This window comes from Lontra canadensis, unplaced genomic scaffold, assembly GCF_010015895.1.
Source record: "Lontra canadensis isolate GAN:19392208 unplaced genomic scaffold, GSC_riverotter_1.0 scaffold81, whole genome shotgun sequence".
NCBI lineage: Eukaryota > Metazoa > Chordata > Mammalia > Carnivora > Mustelidae > Lontra > Lontra canadensis.
The window spans coordinates 3,231,390-3,248,514 of NW_022631075.1; the positions used below are offsets into that span (position 1 = coordinate 3,231,390).

Here is a 17,125-nt window from a genome sequence, read left to right on the forward strand (position 1 = left end):
TGGCCCATGTGAATAAGAACTCAAAAGAAATCTGTAGTAAAACCTTCACATACCGAAGAATAATATTTAGGTACTAAGTAAAGAGAGAATACATAAAATCACAGTGAAAGTGGTCTGTCACAATGGTTGACCCATTCCTAATGAAGATGTAAGTAGTAGGTTTTTTGCTTTCTTTAATAAGGAGACCATGTGAAAGCAAGAAGTAAAAAGTAAAATGCCAAAATAAAAGAAAGTAAAGTGAAGAATAAAAAAAGGAGATGAAGAGTTTATAGTTTGCTAGGGAAGGCAGATAGTTTGCTAGATCTGAGGAATGGGCAATCTTTCTAAAGGTTTTCAAGAAAACCTACTCAATTCTAAGTGTTCTCTCATAATTCTCATTTAGCCTATTCTACAACTTAGATAACAAGCAGAGAATAACAAAACTGAAAAGGCACACACCACTTGTTAGGATGTTACCCAGGTGGCCTGTTCTGCAACCAAAATAAATGGGACAAAATCCATACCCTAAAACTCATACCCTTACACAAAATGGGCTCTCACGCATTTCTGACTCTTAATTTAAACAACTGTAAATAGCCTTACTTATCTCTCTGGTTTCATAAAAAGCAGAAGGAAATAATATTAGGCGGAGGGTGGAGACAGCAAGTATACTTTATATAGTATATAGAGGTGAATATAAAGTATACTTTATATCATTAAGAAATGATAGCTAATAAGGAAGCAAGAAAATGGGCTATAAAAGAGTTGACAACTTCAAATACAGCCATCTCAATTAAATGTAGAGGGTAAATCATCCTATAAACCTCAATAATCCTAAAGCATCACCAAACAAGAGCTATTCAGATGATGATCTGAGTACTCAAAAAAACTATCTTAAGTTCTGAACACTCTCTTCACTAAAAGTGAACTACTGTACACATAAAATTTATTTAAGATGGTTAGACACTTTAAATCTCATACAAGGCAGAATTACCTTGAAAACGAAGTTGCGTATTTTAAATTCCAGAACAAAAAGCACAGACCATATTTTCAGGCCTTGCAAAACATGGCCTGTGGTAGCAAATGAGGCATAAAAACTTAGAACAAAAATTTCTTGATAACACATTTGCAGGAAAAGGCAAAAAGAGGAACAGAGATCACTAAAGGGCAAGAAAATCTATGTTGTGAATACTGGCTCTGTCAGCTAATACCTCTGCTAGCCTCTTCAACTTAAGCCCTCAGAGTCTCAGGTCCTTCACCTGTAAAGTGCAGATATCAGCACCACCCATAAGGCTATAAGTACTTAAAAAAAAAAGGTGATTGATTATCCAGAGAAGTTGGGAATGAGTGGTGAAGAGAAAGCCAGATGTTCTTAAACACATCTTGGTGCTAAAAAAATACAAACAAACAAAACAAACAAACAAACAAAAAAACCCTGCATGGCTAATCAGCAAGCTTAAGATGAAAGCAGCTTAAAAATAACTGAATCTTGTTTTGCATCTGTACCTGAAGACCTGGTCATTAAGAGTTAGGTGCAAAATTCAAGTTGCATCTTGCAAAATGTATCTAGTTTCTTCAACATTATCAGACCTTGTTTCATATTTCTATCTTTAAATGAAAGGAGGTGAGAAAACACTCACCTTGATTGAAAGTCTTCATTATCTGTGCTTGTCCGAGGACTTATGAGTAGATGACAAATTAAGGGAAAACAACTTTGGAAAAAAAAAAAAAGGAATGGTGTCTCAATTTTTAGTGCAGTCCTTCAGTTTGCAGGCCTAATTGGCTCTGACCAGCCTGGTAGCCTCAACTTCCACCAGCTCTGCTCATCTGCTGCATCATCTTGCCCTTCTAATTCCCATGCCCCCGGCCCAAGGGACTCCCTGTTCCCTTTCTTCCTCTCAGTAGTAACACAACCAGAGAGAATTGAAATCCCCTGACGGCATAAAACAACCTCACAGTCACCACAGAAGTTTAAAAAAAAAATGTATCAAGTCTCCCACTTCCACATTTTGTACATTTGAGAGGGTTAATTGAAGAGACTATTTAAAAGCTAATAAGCCCTTAAACTTTATTCAGACTACATACTACAAGGGTACAATTCTAAACATGACCAGTATCAAAGCTTTCCATTATACTGATTAAAAACTCCAATAAGATGAAAAGGATATTGTTTCTTCTCTTCCTTTCCTCCTGAACTGTCCCGTTTCTCTTTCTTTTCTATCTTTTCTTTATCATGCCTGGACTCCTATAAGGAATGGTGGAATTAGTTTGGGAAGGGAAAACCAAATATAAAAATCAGCTCCAAATCCCTTTTTATCACCCACCAATCATACATTTTTCTTCAAAAACGTATTTAATGATGCCAAAAGCACAAGCAACAAAAGAAAAAAATTGGACTTCGTCAAAAACAAAAACTTTCATGCATCAAAGAACACTAGCAAGAAAGTGAAAATACAATGTACAGAATGGGGGAAAATATTTGCAAATCATACATCTCATATGGGTCTAGTATCTAGACTATATAAAGAAGTCTTACAACAGAGCAACAAAAAGACAGACAATCCAATTTAAAAATGGCCACAGCATCTGAACAGATTTCTCCCAAGAAGGTATACAAATGGCCAACAAACACATGAAAAGATGCTCAACATCATTAGTCATTAAGGAAATGCAAAACAAAACCACAATGAGATACCACTTCACACCCACTAGGATGGCTATAATAAAAAAAAAATTAATAAAAATTAAAAAAAAAAACAAGCGTTGAAAATAACAAGCGTTGGCAATGATTTAGAGAAACTGGCACCCTCATACATTGCTGGTAAAATAGAAGCAGTCCAGCTACCGTGGAAAAGTTTGTTGGTTCCTCAAAAAGTTAAACATAGCATTACCATATAACCCAGAAATTCCACTCCTGGGTATACGCACAAGAGAACTAAAAACAGGTCTTCAAACAAACACTTCAGAGCAGCACATGAACATTCATAGTAGCACTATTCACAACAGCCAAAGGGAAACAACAAAAAAGTCCCATGAACTGACAAATGGATGAACAAATGTGGTATATGCATATAATGGAATATTATTCAGCCATAAAAAGAAATGGAAGTACTGATACATGCTATGGCATGGAAGAATCTCAAAATATTATGCTAAATGAAAGAAGTCAGACACAAAAGGCCACATTATTATGTGATTCCATTTACATAAAATATCCAAAACCGGTAAGCCCATAGAGACAGAAAGCAAATTAGTAGCTGACAGGAGCTAAAAGGAGAGGGAAATGGGGAATGACTGCTTAATGGGTATGGGGTTTCTCTCTGGGGTGATGACAATGTTTTGGAACTTGATAGACATAATGATTGCACAACACTGTAAATATACTAAATGCCATGGAATCGTACATTTTACAATGGCTATTTTTATGTTATGTTAATTTTACCTCAATTTAAAAACACTTATTTAAAAGGAGCAGCATCACTTTTAAAACATACAGAATTTTTTTTTTTTAAGTAGGCTCCATGCCCAGGATAGAGCCCAAGGCAGGGCTTGAATTCACAACCCTGAGATCAAGACCTGAGCTGAGATCAAGAGTCGGAAGCTTAACCGACTGAGCCACCCAGGCGCCCCAAAGCACAGAGAAATTTTAAAATGATTACCTTATAATTTTCCAAAACTGCTTTTAAGAACTATGACTATGTATACAATAATGCTTTTGAAACACTTTATACCTTAGTAGTAATGACTTGCCTACTTTATGGCAGATGCATGAAATGTATTATGAATATCATCCACGAGTCTCTAAGAAAATGCACATTATACTTAGTTTGAAAATCAAATACTAGTTACAAACACACAAGTTTATTAGGAGAAAATGTTATAAAAATGTTTTAAAAATCACAATTAATAAAGACTTTATGACAAAGTAATGATCAGGGAGAAAGAGTACACATGACCATATTTTAATCTTATGAATGTAAAGAAACCAAAACACTGCTGGCGAGGAGGAATAAAAGAAAACACAAAAAGAAAGGATAAAGCTCAATGAATAGAAGCAGGTGGGGGTGGAATGGAGAGAAAAGGAATTTCAGAGATAAACTAATTCTACTCCTAGAATTTGGGACCCAATTGGCTGGAATTCCCCAGATAACCCTCCCCCACTGCCTCCTCTTCCCACTCTCAAATAATTAAGCAAAGACTATTTGATTATCAAATTAACTCAATATTTGCTAAATACTCAAGAGTCAATTTTTAAGAAAAAGCCTTTTGTTCTACTGTTTCCCTAATTTACCTTTTTGCCACCGGAGGAGATTTTATCCATCTTTTCAGATTTAAAAGAATCGCCACCTTTTTCTTTGCCTGAAGATTTTGACTTATTTTTTTCCTTGTCTTTCTCATTTGGATAAGGAGACTCACATGGACTTTCACTTTTGTGTTTTGAAACCCCCACTAAAAGTATAAAAGAAAATCATGAAAGCCTTTTCCAGTTCAGTTTGACGACAGCTTTGAAAGCATTAATAAATCTACCTACTTGTTCCATTTTCCTCTTTTCGCCTCTTGGCTAAGTCCGGCGGCACTTCCCGGTCATTGTTTGAATGATCCTAGAACCAAGAATTGTGAACTACATTGATCAAGAGTTTATGTTTTTGTTTTAAAATATTACTTTTATACAAGGGCACAGCTAACTAGCATTGGAGAGTATTGTCAGTCCTTTCACACTGCAAAATGACAAGAAAGACAAGCAGAGCTGGTAGAGATTGTTAGGCTGAATGAAGATCCTTACTACTGTAGAAGATTCAATTCAAACACATTTTAGGGTGAAAATACCAGTTAAAACACCAAATAACAGCCTGCCATGCAACAACCTAGTACTTTAAAAAAGGCAAAAACACACTATCATACACAACATAATGACTTTCCAAACTAGTTTTTAAAAAATTACAAACCCTTTTCCGTTCTTTCCTGTCCTTTTCATCTTTTTTCTCTCTTTCTCTGGATCTTTCCCTCGACTTGTCCAAGTCTTTCTTGTCCATTTCTCTCTCCTTACTCTTGGACAGTGGTGGAGGAGTATGATTAATGTAGAGCTGTTAAATTAAGGCAATATTACTAAAGATTATTAGTTTTCCAGTATCGGCATCATCTGCTTGATTCTTTATTTAATGAAAAGACAATTGGTAGTTAGACCCAAAGTCAAAACTGGTCAGCTGTCTGGATTACAAGAGGTGAAATAAAAGCATGGCACAAATTATGCAAAGACTTCAATTCTTGGCCTTACAAAATTTTTCATTTAAACTCAACCAGTTCATTCAGTCTTAAATGAGACTGAGACTTAATGGAGGCTTTTATAGCTCTATTGTAAAGATCTGTAAACACCGCTATAGGAGTCCATATGTGAAAAATAATGACTGAACTCTCTTACTGTTAAAAAAAAAAAGATACAAACCTCTACACAATCAGGAAAATTTTAAATAGTTTTACCATCCACTTACAAGGCAACTGATGACAGTGAGCCAAAGTATAAAATAAAACCTCACCACGACTTTACTAGTAAGTCTTCTTTGCCTCAGCATATACCATGCATACATTATCCTAAATTTTTTTTTGTAAATATAAAGGCTGCATATTCTCTACTTCTGAAAGCACTCCAATTTCTACCAAATAATCACAATGGACTGCAAAATTTGTCTCACTGGTTCTGAGGAGCTCAGAAAACCATTTGGTCACCTGAGGATGATTAAAAATAAAAACTCAGAGACTGAAAAATGATGAACTGATATCTGCCTATTGTTTCAAAAGGCCCACAGACAAACAGCCAAATATCAAGGATGTGCTACCTAAATAATTAAGAGACAACCTTAATAACTTACGCAAGTTTTAAATATGGAAATCTAGTATAAAAGAAAACATTAAGGAAGTAATCAGATACCTATCCTTACAGCATTTATAACTGTGCTACAAGCTTATGTTCAATTTAAGACATTACAAGTAATAAGCAGCAGAATATGAAATATAACTCATTACATTAACTACACAATCCTAGATATACCTTAGGAATGAAAACAAATAGTGAGTCAAAAGCCAAATAATTTTACATGAGGAAATCCTTTGTATTCAAAGGAATACATTTAAAAAAGACCATCAGTTTGAAAATTAAAGAAACACTTATTTTTTAACACCATCAAATATTTTCAATTCAGTTGGCTGAGAAATACTGCCATAGCAATGCAGAAGTAGATTCTTTAAAATGTCAATGTTTAAAAGTTGATGATCAACTGAAATAGACAAAATGTTTATTAACAACAAAGAGCAAAAGAATGAGAAACAGTCATAAAAGTGCCCGTCCAAATGGTACTCTTGCTGGGTTAATGCCCTATACAACACTTCAAGATTTTCTAATTGTGAGGTTTATTTATATCTTAAGTTAATATTACTTATGAAACTGATAAGACAAAAGAAATAATATATTCCTACAATACGCAAAGATTTCTCTAAGGGAAGTACTGCTTAATTCTCCTGATAAAAGAAAAAAGGGGGTGTGATTATAATAAGTGCACACAAGCATATGCATGCACACACGTGTACATGCACACACACCGTACTCAAGAATGAAGTTTTTAATTGTGCCTAACTTGAATTCTGTATTGCAAGAATTGAGAAACTTATATATTCTTACTTTAGAAATGTACCTAATTCTATTCATTCTTCCTACCTTTCTAAGAAAAGTTCTGATCACAAGACTCTTTTCCACAGTAACGTGCAGTCTCTCACTGCCTACAGAATAAAATGCATACTCCTTAGCTTAGGTACTTCCAACCTCTTCACAATCTTTGTACAATTATATCCTACTATGGGGCAACCCAATGCACTCTATGCTGTGGCTACCACTGGCTCCCTAACACTATCCTTTCCAGCAGTTCTCTTCACCAGAATAGTCACTCACATTTCTCTTAATCTCTTAAAATCCTACTAGCTTTCAAAGACAGCTCAAAAGCCATCAGCACTTCAATTGTCTCTGAACTCTGCAACTCACTTTCAACTCACTTTCTGGTGCATTCCTATATTTATTATTTTATATTAACCTTTTTTTGTGACAGGCATTTTCTATTAATTTCATGTCACTTATATTTGTCCATAACAGTTTCCAGTATGGCATGGAAGCTTGTTTTTTCTACTTTAACACACTTCCTAGTGCCTTATACACAACCGAGTACTCAATACATGTTTGCCAAACAAAATGAATGATTTGTTAAATTGATCGGCATATAATGTTGATGGATTTTGCTTTTGATTTGCTTTTATTCTTAACATTGGGATCAGTAAGTCCAAAAACATGACTGATTTTCAAAAGCTGTTAACACTACTATACTGACTTTATTAAGGCTACAGTATATAAAGATGGTCTCACTTGTAGGTTTCCATTTGATTGTAAATCCTTGTTTTAAGATGATGAACAGAATTAAAACCTGAATTGTTTCAAGTGGTCACTGTTGCTCTCCTCAATTACAGAGATGCATGGGTAAAGGAAAATGCTTTTCACACCTCCTTCATCAAATGTAGCTTCTAGGTTTGCTAGTTGAATACACGAGTGACCAAACTGGAAATATGCCAATTGGAAATTGGGGGTGGAAGGCACACAGACAAAAAAGATTTGGATATTAAGCTAGATTTTTCTCCCGTTAACAAATCCCACTTGAAAAGCTAAATCTACGTATTACTTTTACCATGGATTAGAAAGTGAAAATAATAATGTAATAAAAAAAGATCCCAGGGAAAAAGCATTAACTAAAAAATTAAAGCATAGAAACAATTTTATATGTACAATTGACAACAGAACATGAAAAAAAATAGACACAGATCATTCAAATCCTCTAAAAAGTAAAAGCTACCCCAGAAACAGTGAGGGATATAGACTGTCAATTTTAAAGATCACTCAAAGTCTGGTAATGTTTTCTTTTCTAAGACATTCATATGCTATTGAACCTTCCTAGACATATAAAAATGCAGACCAGTAATCTGTGGATACTTTACCAAACTCCAAAGGCTTAAGAGATCATTTCAAATAGTTTAACACCTAATCATATCACCGAGTTAACTATACTGAGCCCTAAGGATCTGACAAGTGGTATGAATCACATGATTTTTACAAGTGCATTCAGTGCCATTTTCAGAAATTTCTGGTTGAATGTGGAATAAATCTACTGAATTTTAAATACCAGAAAATCACTATCTTTTTTCAAAGGGGAAATAAAGAGACTGACTTGAAGCATTATAATTTTAAAAACAAGGCAAACACACTAAAGGAGTTAGGAACCCGTTTCAACTACTGCTGAAATGGGTGCTAAGAATCAAGGGACCACGGCGCCTGGGTGGCTCAGTGGGTTAAAGTCTCTGCCTTAGGCTTAGGTCATGATCCCAGGGTCCTGAGATGGAGCCCTGCATCAGGCTTTCTACTCAGCAGGGAGCCTGCTTCCTCCTCTCTCTGACTGTCTCTCTGCCTACTTGTGATCTCTGTCAAATAAATAAATAAAATCTTAAAAAAAAAAAAAGAATCAAGGAACCATACATTTTTTTGCATTTTTTTTTTCATTCTGGCAAGAATACTTGAGGAACCTTAATTTCAGTCCAAGTTTTGGTACTACAAACAAGTTATGTGCCACTGAGAAAAGATCAAGAATTTTTTTAGTCTCTTATTTGTCCAAAAGACACTACCCTCCTGCCCTATCTACCTCACAGCACTGTTATGAGCATGAAATGAAATAACATGTTTATCTCACATGTTTTATTTTCAAAAGGCTTTCACAAATGTAAGAAACCATAATTTCCATCACTGATGAGAAATTCCAGTTAACTGTAACAGCAGGTTTCAAACTGCTTCAAAGTATGTTTCAGGAAATAAATACTCCTCAGGTAACATTGTTAACCCATGAATTTAAAATAGCCCATACAGCCAATGATGTTTAAAACTGACATACACAATCCCAAACTGGTTATGAAAACCAACTGTATTGCAATACACACTTAATTTAGCCAATAAAAAGTTTTACTTTAAAAGAAAGCATTCACACAGTACAGCTAATACTCTTTTGATTAATACAGTATATTCTAAAAACAATGCTACAATTTCAGGACAAAGGCACATTAGCTAACCTAAACTATTAAAAAATTAGTGCTTATTGCCCAATATCCACAGACATTTCATTATAAAACTACAGATCTAAAAGCAGTTTGTAATGTCAACTGCCTTCGTTTCAAAATTTCATTTTGTATTGGTCCACCAGTAAGAGATAATACTTAGCAGATATAAGAGGAGGCAAAGTAGAAAATCAAAGTGAACGAAGGTACAAATTTCATAATAAGTAGACAAAATAACATGAACAATGGACAATTCAACTACAATAATGAGGTGAACTCTGTAATAAGATACACAAACTGCACATTATTTTTAGAAGAAGAATACTCAAGAAAGTAGAGTAATAGGCAAGAATTAATACTGGCATGTAAACACGATCATCAAGTTGAGTATTCCCCGCCAAGAGAATGATTAGTTGACATTAACCAGATTTCTTAATATTCTGCTACAACTACCAAAAAGGTAGCTCAGCAGAGGCAAGAGAAAGAGTTTTATGGATTGAGATGGGCTCAGTTTTTAGAACAGTATGTGAATGCATCAAATTTCTTTTCTGGTCTTTTGGGTTGTCTAAAAAGTCAGAAAACAACCTGACAGATTTGTTTTGAGAAATTAAATAAGCTTACTCCCCAAAACAAACCAACAACCCCTTCCCCAAACCTTAAACTTATTTCCAGATTTTGAAGCATAAAAGGATAATGCATAACACAGCAAGCAAAGAGAGATTATAGAAATGTTGCCACATTACACACATTTGGTAACAATCTCCTTAAAAGGGACCGCTGTCATCCATTGTTTCAGTTTGTGATAGGTATTTTAAAGGTTATTCACTAGCTTACTGAATTTACTAGGGTGAAGGTATCTATTAAATAAATGAAGAATTTTTTTTGTTTTACTTAGGCATGATGATTTTAAAAGACTCAAACCTTTGCTGAAGACTCCTTGAGTTCGATGAGACTGTCCTGTAGAAAATGAATGGAGATGACAGGTGAGCTGGCATAGTTCTCAGAACCCAGAGGAACTTTGGGAAGTATGGCTGTAACCTGGAAATAAACCAGCTACTTCTTGTGAGGATAAATCTTGTGATGTCAATTATTATATGAATATCAACAATAGAAAACAAAAGCAAAACCATGTAATGGAACTGTAATGTTAAAAAAACTAAATTATATGTACTCAACATAACAAATAAAAATCTCTGTGCTCATAATTTAAAGATAAATGTCAATGCCACGTTTTTCATAACACAGTACTTAGGCTATAAGACGTTAATGTTAAGAAGCTTTAGAAAGCAAAACACTTTTTTCCCTCCACAGAAAGTTTAAAACAGTGGAGGTCACTGTGGAAGAACATTATCTTACATTTGCATAGTTGTTCTTTAATTGGGAGGTTTCAAATTTTACTTATGACTCTACCATAAATATACATGTTTAATCCTAGCCAAAAGACTTAGTGGCATTATATTAACAAGAAAACAAAATGTATAGTCTACAAGAGTAGTCACTTTTTTGCAAAGTGCCTCTGATGGTGAATCTCATGCCTCCCACAAAAAAAGCACTTTAAAAAAAGAAAGAAAGAAAAAGAAATCAATTACGGTATTTCACCACAGTGCTCTTGATGAAGAATTAGTTAACTTACAGTTTTAAAAGTTCAACGTACTGCAAATTCAAAGATTCCATGAAATTAGATGACTTTAGAATTAAAATTAAATATGGAGCAAGGAATGGCTACCCTGAGTCTTCAAGAAGGCTACACCCACGATTTTGTGCTGCAGTTGAATGCCTGGGGTTTCTCTTTGCTGGGTGGTAGGATTGGATGCCACATCTGCTTTTATCGTAACGCAAGGTTCAACTTGTTGGGAACCCAATGGGTATAAACAAACCTCCAAGGGAAGATACAACAGAAGCTGCATGCTCACTGAATATACACAACTACAGGAGAACTGATCACCAAGGAGACTTTAAAATGGAACGCCTTTCAAGATTCCTTCTTAGAAGGCACACATCGGTATGATGCTCATCAAGAAGCTTGATGAATTCAGAGGTATCTTGTTTATCCTGTATCATCCAGGAAGTCTTCAGTGCTATATATTCTTCAATATTTATGCTGAAAAATAGGCTTCATTCTGCTGAAAAGATTCATTTGCTTGTAGCTACCATTGCACTCCAAAAAAGACTGCTTAAAGCAGTGAGGCACTTCTGGGTAAAATTTTTCTTGCACTTTGAAACACTACAAAATTAGTGCTAGGTCCTTGAAGTTTTAATATTTTTATAATAAAAATACTCAATAGGAAAAAATATCAGTCCACCAATACGTAAAAAATTCATTTTCTAATGCAATATAAAACCTCCAGTGGCTCCAGTGAATACTTGGCACAAGACTTGAAGGAAGTCAGGACACGTATTCCAACCAGGTGAGCCTAACATGGACGCTGCCTTCCTCAGGCTATACTAACCTTTACTGTTGAGGAATGTGATGGAGAAGGGTGGGTATCAATTTTGCGGCGTTTTTGTTCTGTTGGTACAAAAAGAAATGGTCACAGTAAGATAGTGTTCTACTTTTTCCAAGCACTTAAAAAAAATCACCATTTAAAAAATCACCTTTAAGGTCATCAAGTATCCGCTCTCCCCCCCAAGTAAAGTCCCTAGATAACTTGCCAAAACAAGGAGACAAGAACCAACTATACATTAACAAGAACCAAAAGTAAACAAATATAAATAAAGGCAAACTTGCCCCTTTCAGACTCTGCAACATCTGATCGGGGAACAGGTGACTTCAAGGACCCAGAAACTGGTGTTTTTTCTCCTCCTTTAACATTTTCCTTTGATTTCATTTCCTTTGCTATATCTCTTTCTCTGGATGGCTCCTTCTCTCTTTCCTTTTCTTGAATCGATTTTGATTCTACATTGGGGACAGTGGTTTTGAATTTCTCATCTTTAGCTTTTTCTTCCTTCTTGAATTTTTCTTTCTCTTTGTCAGACTTAGGTGTTCTTTCCTTCGTCTCTCTTGCTTTTTCATCTTTGTTTGGCCGCTCTTCCTTCGGTTTTTCTTTACCATCTTTACCAAGTACCCTGGCCTCTGGAGTAGTAGCTGGAGTCTTTTCTTTTTTCTCTTTTTCTTTCTCTTTCCCTTTTTCTTTGTCATTTTCTTTAACAGCTTTGCTGCTTAAGAATAAAAACATAAGATTTTAAGATAAACTGTCATAAAACATAGTCCATGTTACAAATTAGAAAGGGTTTCTTACCGACTTCGAAAATACTAGAAGAGTAGCCCTTTGAAAAGGACTTTAAAGACAAGTGAAAACAAAGTACTACTACTTTTTTTTTATTTTTAGGAAGTACTTCTTTATTCAGTAAATAATAAATGACCAAATTCATGAACAGCAGATTAAAAAAGAATGATTAAAATGATGTCAGGCCATTTTCTGTATGTTCATAACCTCTGAGGATTACTAGGTCACAACCAAAAATTATCCCACAAGCCGACCAAGGGTGCTAATATCAGAAGCAGGATTACTTGGCTGGATGTTCATTATCCTTACCCAGAATGCCCACAGCAAGCACTCAATCCTAAAATGTATTTCTAACTTCACCACTTACCTTCACCTGCGTAACTCAGCAGGGGAAACAATGTCAGTCTCAGCATTATATAAAACATAAGGCGGGCAGTTAAGCGCATCATCAAATTAGGGGTACATATAAAATTTCAAGGTCCAACATAAATGACTTTCATAGTATTCAAATACCAGCCTCTTTCATTCATGTCTAATGAGGTTAATCATATACGAATTCAGAATTCTAACATACAGTCAGTGTCCCTACCTGTTAGAGCTACTGTTTCCATTGCTTGAATTCCCTTTCGGTGTGGCACTAGAAGCTTTATTAACAGCTTTCACACCACACTGAGATCTCTCCCTTGATTTATCTGAAATAAAGTAAAGTTTTATTTGACAAGCCCCTAAATGTAAATAAACTACAATTTCACAGCAAAACGATTAGAGATTAATTAGAAAGAAACAAAGGGCTAATTTCTTCTTGACAGTTATATACTTCTACCTAAGGAATAAACTATAATACTAGCCAGCATTTTATTTGTCATGTGATATAAAACATCTTAGGTTTGTTGAAACAAAGCATATTACTTATAAATTTCTACAAATAAGCGTACCAGTCTCCTCAGTACTGCTTTCATCCGACTTAGATGCACTTCCTATCGACGATGAAGAAGGCCCACCACCAGGCCCATTTTGTACACTGGCAACTGCATTCCTCGGAGGGGGGTCTTTGTGATGAAACTCATTTTCAGGTATCATGTATGACTTTCTACTTTTCAACTGCCCAGAGTAGCTGAAAGTCGCACAAAGTGTTTAAATATACAAATACAAATCAAAAGCACAAACTGGAGTTTAAAAGAATAAAACTAGCAAGTTATTCACTCTGCTACTTCATTTCAGAGAATAAAAAAATACTAATTTTCAATAAGTTTCTGAAGGTCTTTACAGAGAGCCCCAGGTGCTTTCTTAAAAAATAAAAGCTTCAATGTAAACTAATCCTTAAACTAAGATGTCTTTTTTCCACTACTGAAGATCCAAAACTCAACTGATGATAAAATTACATTTCCTCCAAACCAAGATGTATTGTATATGACTTTTGAAACTATCATCCAGTATAGACCGGAAGCTGATAATCAGAAGTGACAACTCTCACCAGCCTGTGGGAACATGATCGCATAATCTCCCATAATCTCCTGAAGTAAGGCAGAAGATAAACTTCAACACTGTAAAACATTTTAGAGTCTTCAGAATCCTTCTGTCATCTAGTCTCATAAATCACATTAAAGTATAATTGTGTTACCCCATAGCCAATGCATATAGATCTGGCCTCTTCTCTTTTTCTTCTTGGCAGATTTTATGCACTCTTCTTTCCAAAGCCTGACCCAAATTCAAAACTTTTGGGTACCAAGGAAGTATTTTTGTTAGCACAATCAAGATATTCCTGATGTGAGTATATTCGCCTGTTTCAAGGCAATGTACGGATGCCTACAACAAACATTTTAAGATCTATTATTATAAAAGTAAGTATAAAGAGAAAAACAACCTTTAAGAAACATAATTTTTTTTTTACCTTGGTTAGCTTGTAATGCCATTTATGTACAACATGTCGAAAATTTTCATAGTCTAACTGGTCAGCTTTATTTCCACCATCAAATCCAGTGGCCCGCAATATAGTTAGGAATCCTGGATAATTTCCACATTCCTTGAAAATAAAAGGGGGTTGTTAAAGAAAAATTCTGCTCCTAAACTAGCAGAAGGTAAAAACTTAAGTGGACTAGATTAATGATTCCATACAAAAACAAAATGTGTATTTGAATGACAGGTAGTTTTCACAGAAAAGTTCAGTTTATTTAATGGTATGAATTTGCAATGTCAGTTTGAGATAGATTTTTTTTATATCTATCACCTTTTAATAATGAATGAATGATGTTTAAATTTTAAACACTGTTTTACAACTGAATCTTAAGCTCCGCTTCCCTTTCAGAACTGAACAACCTAAAGATTACATGGGTAAAATGTAAGGGTGTTTATTAACCATACCTTTTCATACGTGGCTCTGTCACTATGCCACCTGGTCACAGTCTCTAACATGCAGCAAAGAAATCTCCCATATCGACTAGCTTCATTTTCGGTACAGCTTGCAACTGTGTAAATTATATCAGAGAAAACCTACAGGAAAAATGTTTGAAAAATAAAAACAAATCAAGGTCAAAATTAGTTCAAAATAGTAAAACACTGTTATAGCAAATCATAGTAAATTAAACAGGTTAGTTTAGTCAAAATGTATCTTCCCTTTCTATAGTCACAATTCCAGAAACCTTTAGAGATTTTGGCCTTTGTGAGGAAATAGCACATTCATAAAGCAACAACAAACTTTTATTGTAAAAAAACTGATTTACAATGACAGTGGAAAAAACTATCATTATTATTACAACACAACTTCTTCAATGAAGACTTAGCCATAGATATTACTGGAGTTAGGACAGTAAGCAGAGACGAGGCTGACAAAAACTAGAAATAGGCAGCGGACATGCTATGACATATACTACATTTTTAAACCTCAAATGCAGTCATTTACTATTAAGAAAAAAGCCAGATGCAAAAATACATAAATGTGACTATACTGAAAAGCATCCCTGCTTTTATGTATGTGCAAAGGTATAAGCTGTTTTGTTTTTTGAGGGGGAGAAGGTGAAGGTTAAGAAAAGAGTTCTATTATGACAAACATATAAACCCGTATTATGAGTTAAAAGATTAACTAGGAGTGCCTACTACATGTCCGGCACTATTCAAAGCACTTTTGTGTACAGTGACCTGTTTAATCCTCACAACAATCTTATGAAGCAAGTACTATTATCCCATTTTACAGGTAAGAAAACTGAGGCACAGAGAGGTTAAAAAACTTGCCAAAGATCATATAGCTAAAAAGTAGCAGAGCTAGGATTCAAGTTCAGGCACTTGGCTCTTGAGTTCATGCTTTTAACCACACACACAATTAATACCTCTATAGATTATAATGTTTAGCTATCTTTGTGTGAGACTTTTTTTTAAGGTTGCAATAAAAAGAACTTACTCGATCATAGCAAAGAAGTGTGGAAAAATTTGGAGTTTTCTGTTGATGTACCAATTCAACAAAACGAGCACAGTAAACAGCATCAATTGCTGAAAAAATACATCGAGGAAATATACACAGCTGTAGAAATTTTGTGATGGTCTCATTTTTGGTAGATTCTAAAAATAAGGGAAGAATATATTAAGTGGTAAACTTCTTCCTCAAGTGCCTCAAGACCTCTAAACATGACAACATATTAATTTTAGTGTAGAGAATGCTATAAAAAAAAACCCACAAACTCTTTATAGTTTGTAACTAAAAGGTCATGCTTGGAATAAAACTTTCAATTTCACACTATGGGCATAAATTTTCTATCTATAACTTCTCCAGAAACATGATTTCATACGGAAAGGTTGGATGATAAATTGCTAATATTGTAGTTATAAGTTAATTTCACCCACAAACTAAATTAGTTCCTTCAGTGAACATGTGAGGTTGACTCTGCATTAATGAATAACCAAAGAATGGGACAGTGAACACTGAGCTGAAATACAAACTAATACACTTCAATACCTCTGAAGTTATAGAGGTTTGCTTTTGTAATTTGGCAGTAGTATGAATGTAACAGTTCCAACAACTTACTTGCTAAAAGCCAGTTGTCCTTTTCCAGTTTCAGTCTCTGTAGAACTCGCTGTACATGTTCCATCTGCTTCTTTTCTTCTTCAAGAAGCTTGTCCTGAAGGGCAGTACAACGCTCTTTCTCTTTTTTCTTTTTATTTGGAGGCTACGAAGTATAAGTTAGATACTTTTCTAACTACACGCACATTACCTCCCTTCCTTTTAATTAAAAAATTCAGAAAGATCAGTGCTGGTATTTTATATTAACTACTTCACAGGGATATTGAGGATTCCACCTGAATGTGCTTTCACCACCATTCAACAAATCCAAAATCTGGTTTTCACATCAAAACAGGCTACCTTCCTAGCACTGATACTTTTAGTCTCAAGCATCAAGTCATCTTTGACTCTTCCTTTTCCTTCATTTCAGCATCCCAACTGCTTAAAAGTCTCATGCATTCCTACTACCTCCACCAACAGTCTATGTTCTCAGTACTTCACAATGAATTACCCTAAGAGTTACCTAGCTGGACTCAGGCCTGATGCCAGTCCCTTCCCCTAACAAATGCATCTTTCAAGCCACTGTCAAGGGTAATCTTTCCAATATACCGTTTTTTACCATTATCACTTCCCTGCTGAGGAATCTAATACAGCTCCCAATTTTATCAAGTCTTCTTTTCTATACTCTGGTTTCTCTTCAGATTGCATAAATCTTTTGCCTTTTACTAAAGTCTTCTTTTCTAACTTTAACTGCTCTACATAATCTGGTCCCACCCTAACCATTCAAATTTATCAC

The 17,125-nt window shown here is 34.9% G+C and overlaps 1 protein-coding gene across 14 annotated transcripts in view; it reads right to left on the reverse strand.

The window, feature by feature from the left end:
• THOC2 (THO complex 2) overlaps positions 1–17,125 on the reverse strand; it is a 113,159-nt gene that overhangs the window by 6,695 nt on the left and 89,339 nt on the right. For 4 of the 14 annotated variants that reach the window (XM_032882321.1, XM_032882325.1, XM_032882318.1 and 1 more), the window contains exons 24-38: positions 16,354–16,495; positions 15,733–15,890; positions 14,700–14,828; positions 14,230–14,361; positions 13,960–14,144; positions 13,274–13,452; positions 12,928–13,030; positions 11,840–12,270; positions 11,562–11,620; positions 10,033–10,149; positions 4,926–5,063; positions 4,511–4,580; positions 4,271–4,428; positions 2,148–2,224; positions 1,620–1,665 (exon numbers count right to left, since the gene is read on the reverse strand). In XM_032882321.1, the coding sequence (XP_032738212.1) occupies positions 1,638–1,665; positions 2,148–2,224; positions 4,271–4,428; positions 4,511–4,580; positions 4,926–5,063; positions 10,033–10,149; positions 11,562–11,620; positions 11,840–12,270; positions 12,928–13,030; positions 13,274–13,452; positions 13,960–14,144; positions 14,230–14,361; positions 14,700–14,828; positions 15,733–15,890; positions 16,354–16,495 (2,106 nt within the window). In that variant the 3' untranslated portion in view covers positions 1,620–1,637. Of the gene's footprint in view, positions 1–1,619; positions 1,666–1,705; positions 2,225–4,270; positions 4,429–4,510; positions 4,581–4,925; positions 5,064–10,032; positions 10,150–10,837; positions 11,621–11,839; positions 12,271–12,927; positions 13,031–13,273; positions 13,453–13,959; positions 14,145–14,229; positions 14,362–14,699; positions 14,829–15,732; positions 15,891–16,353; positions 16,496–17,125 lie in introns of those variants that run through there. The other 10 variants (XM_032882324.1, XM_032882323.1, XM_032882329.1 and 7 more) reach the window with 8 other exon arrangements.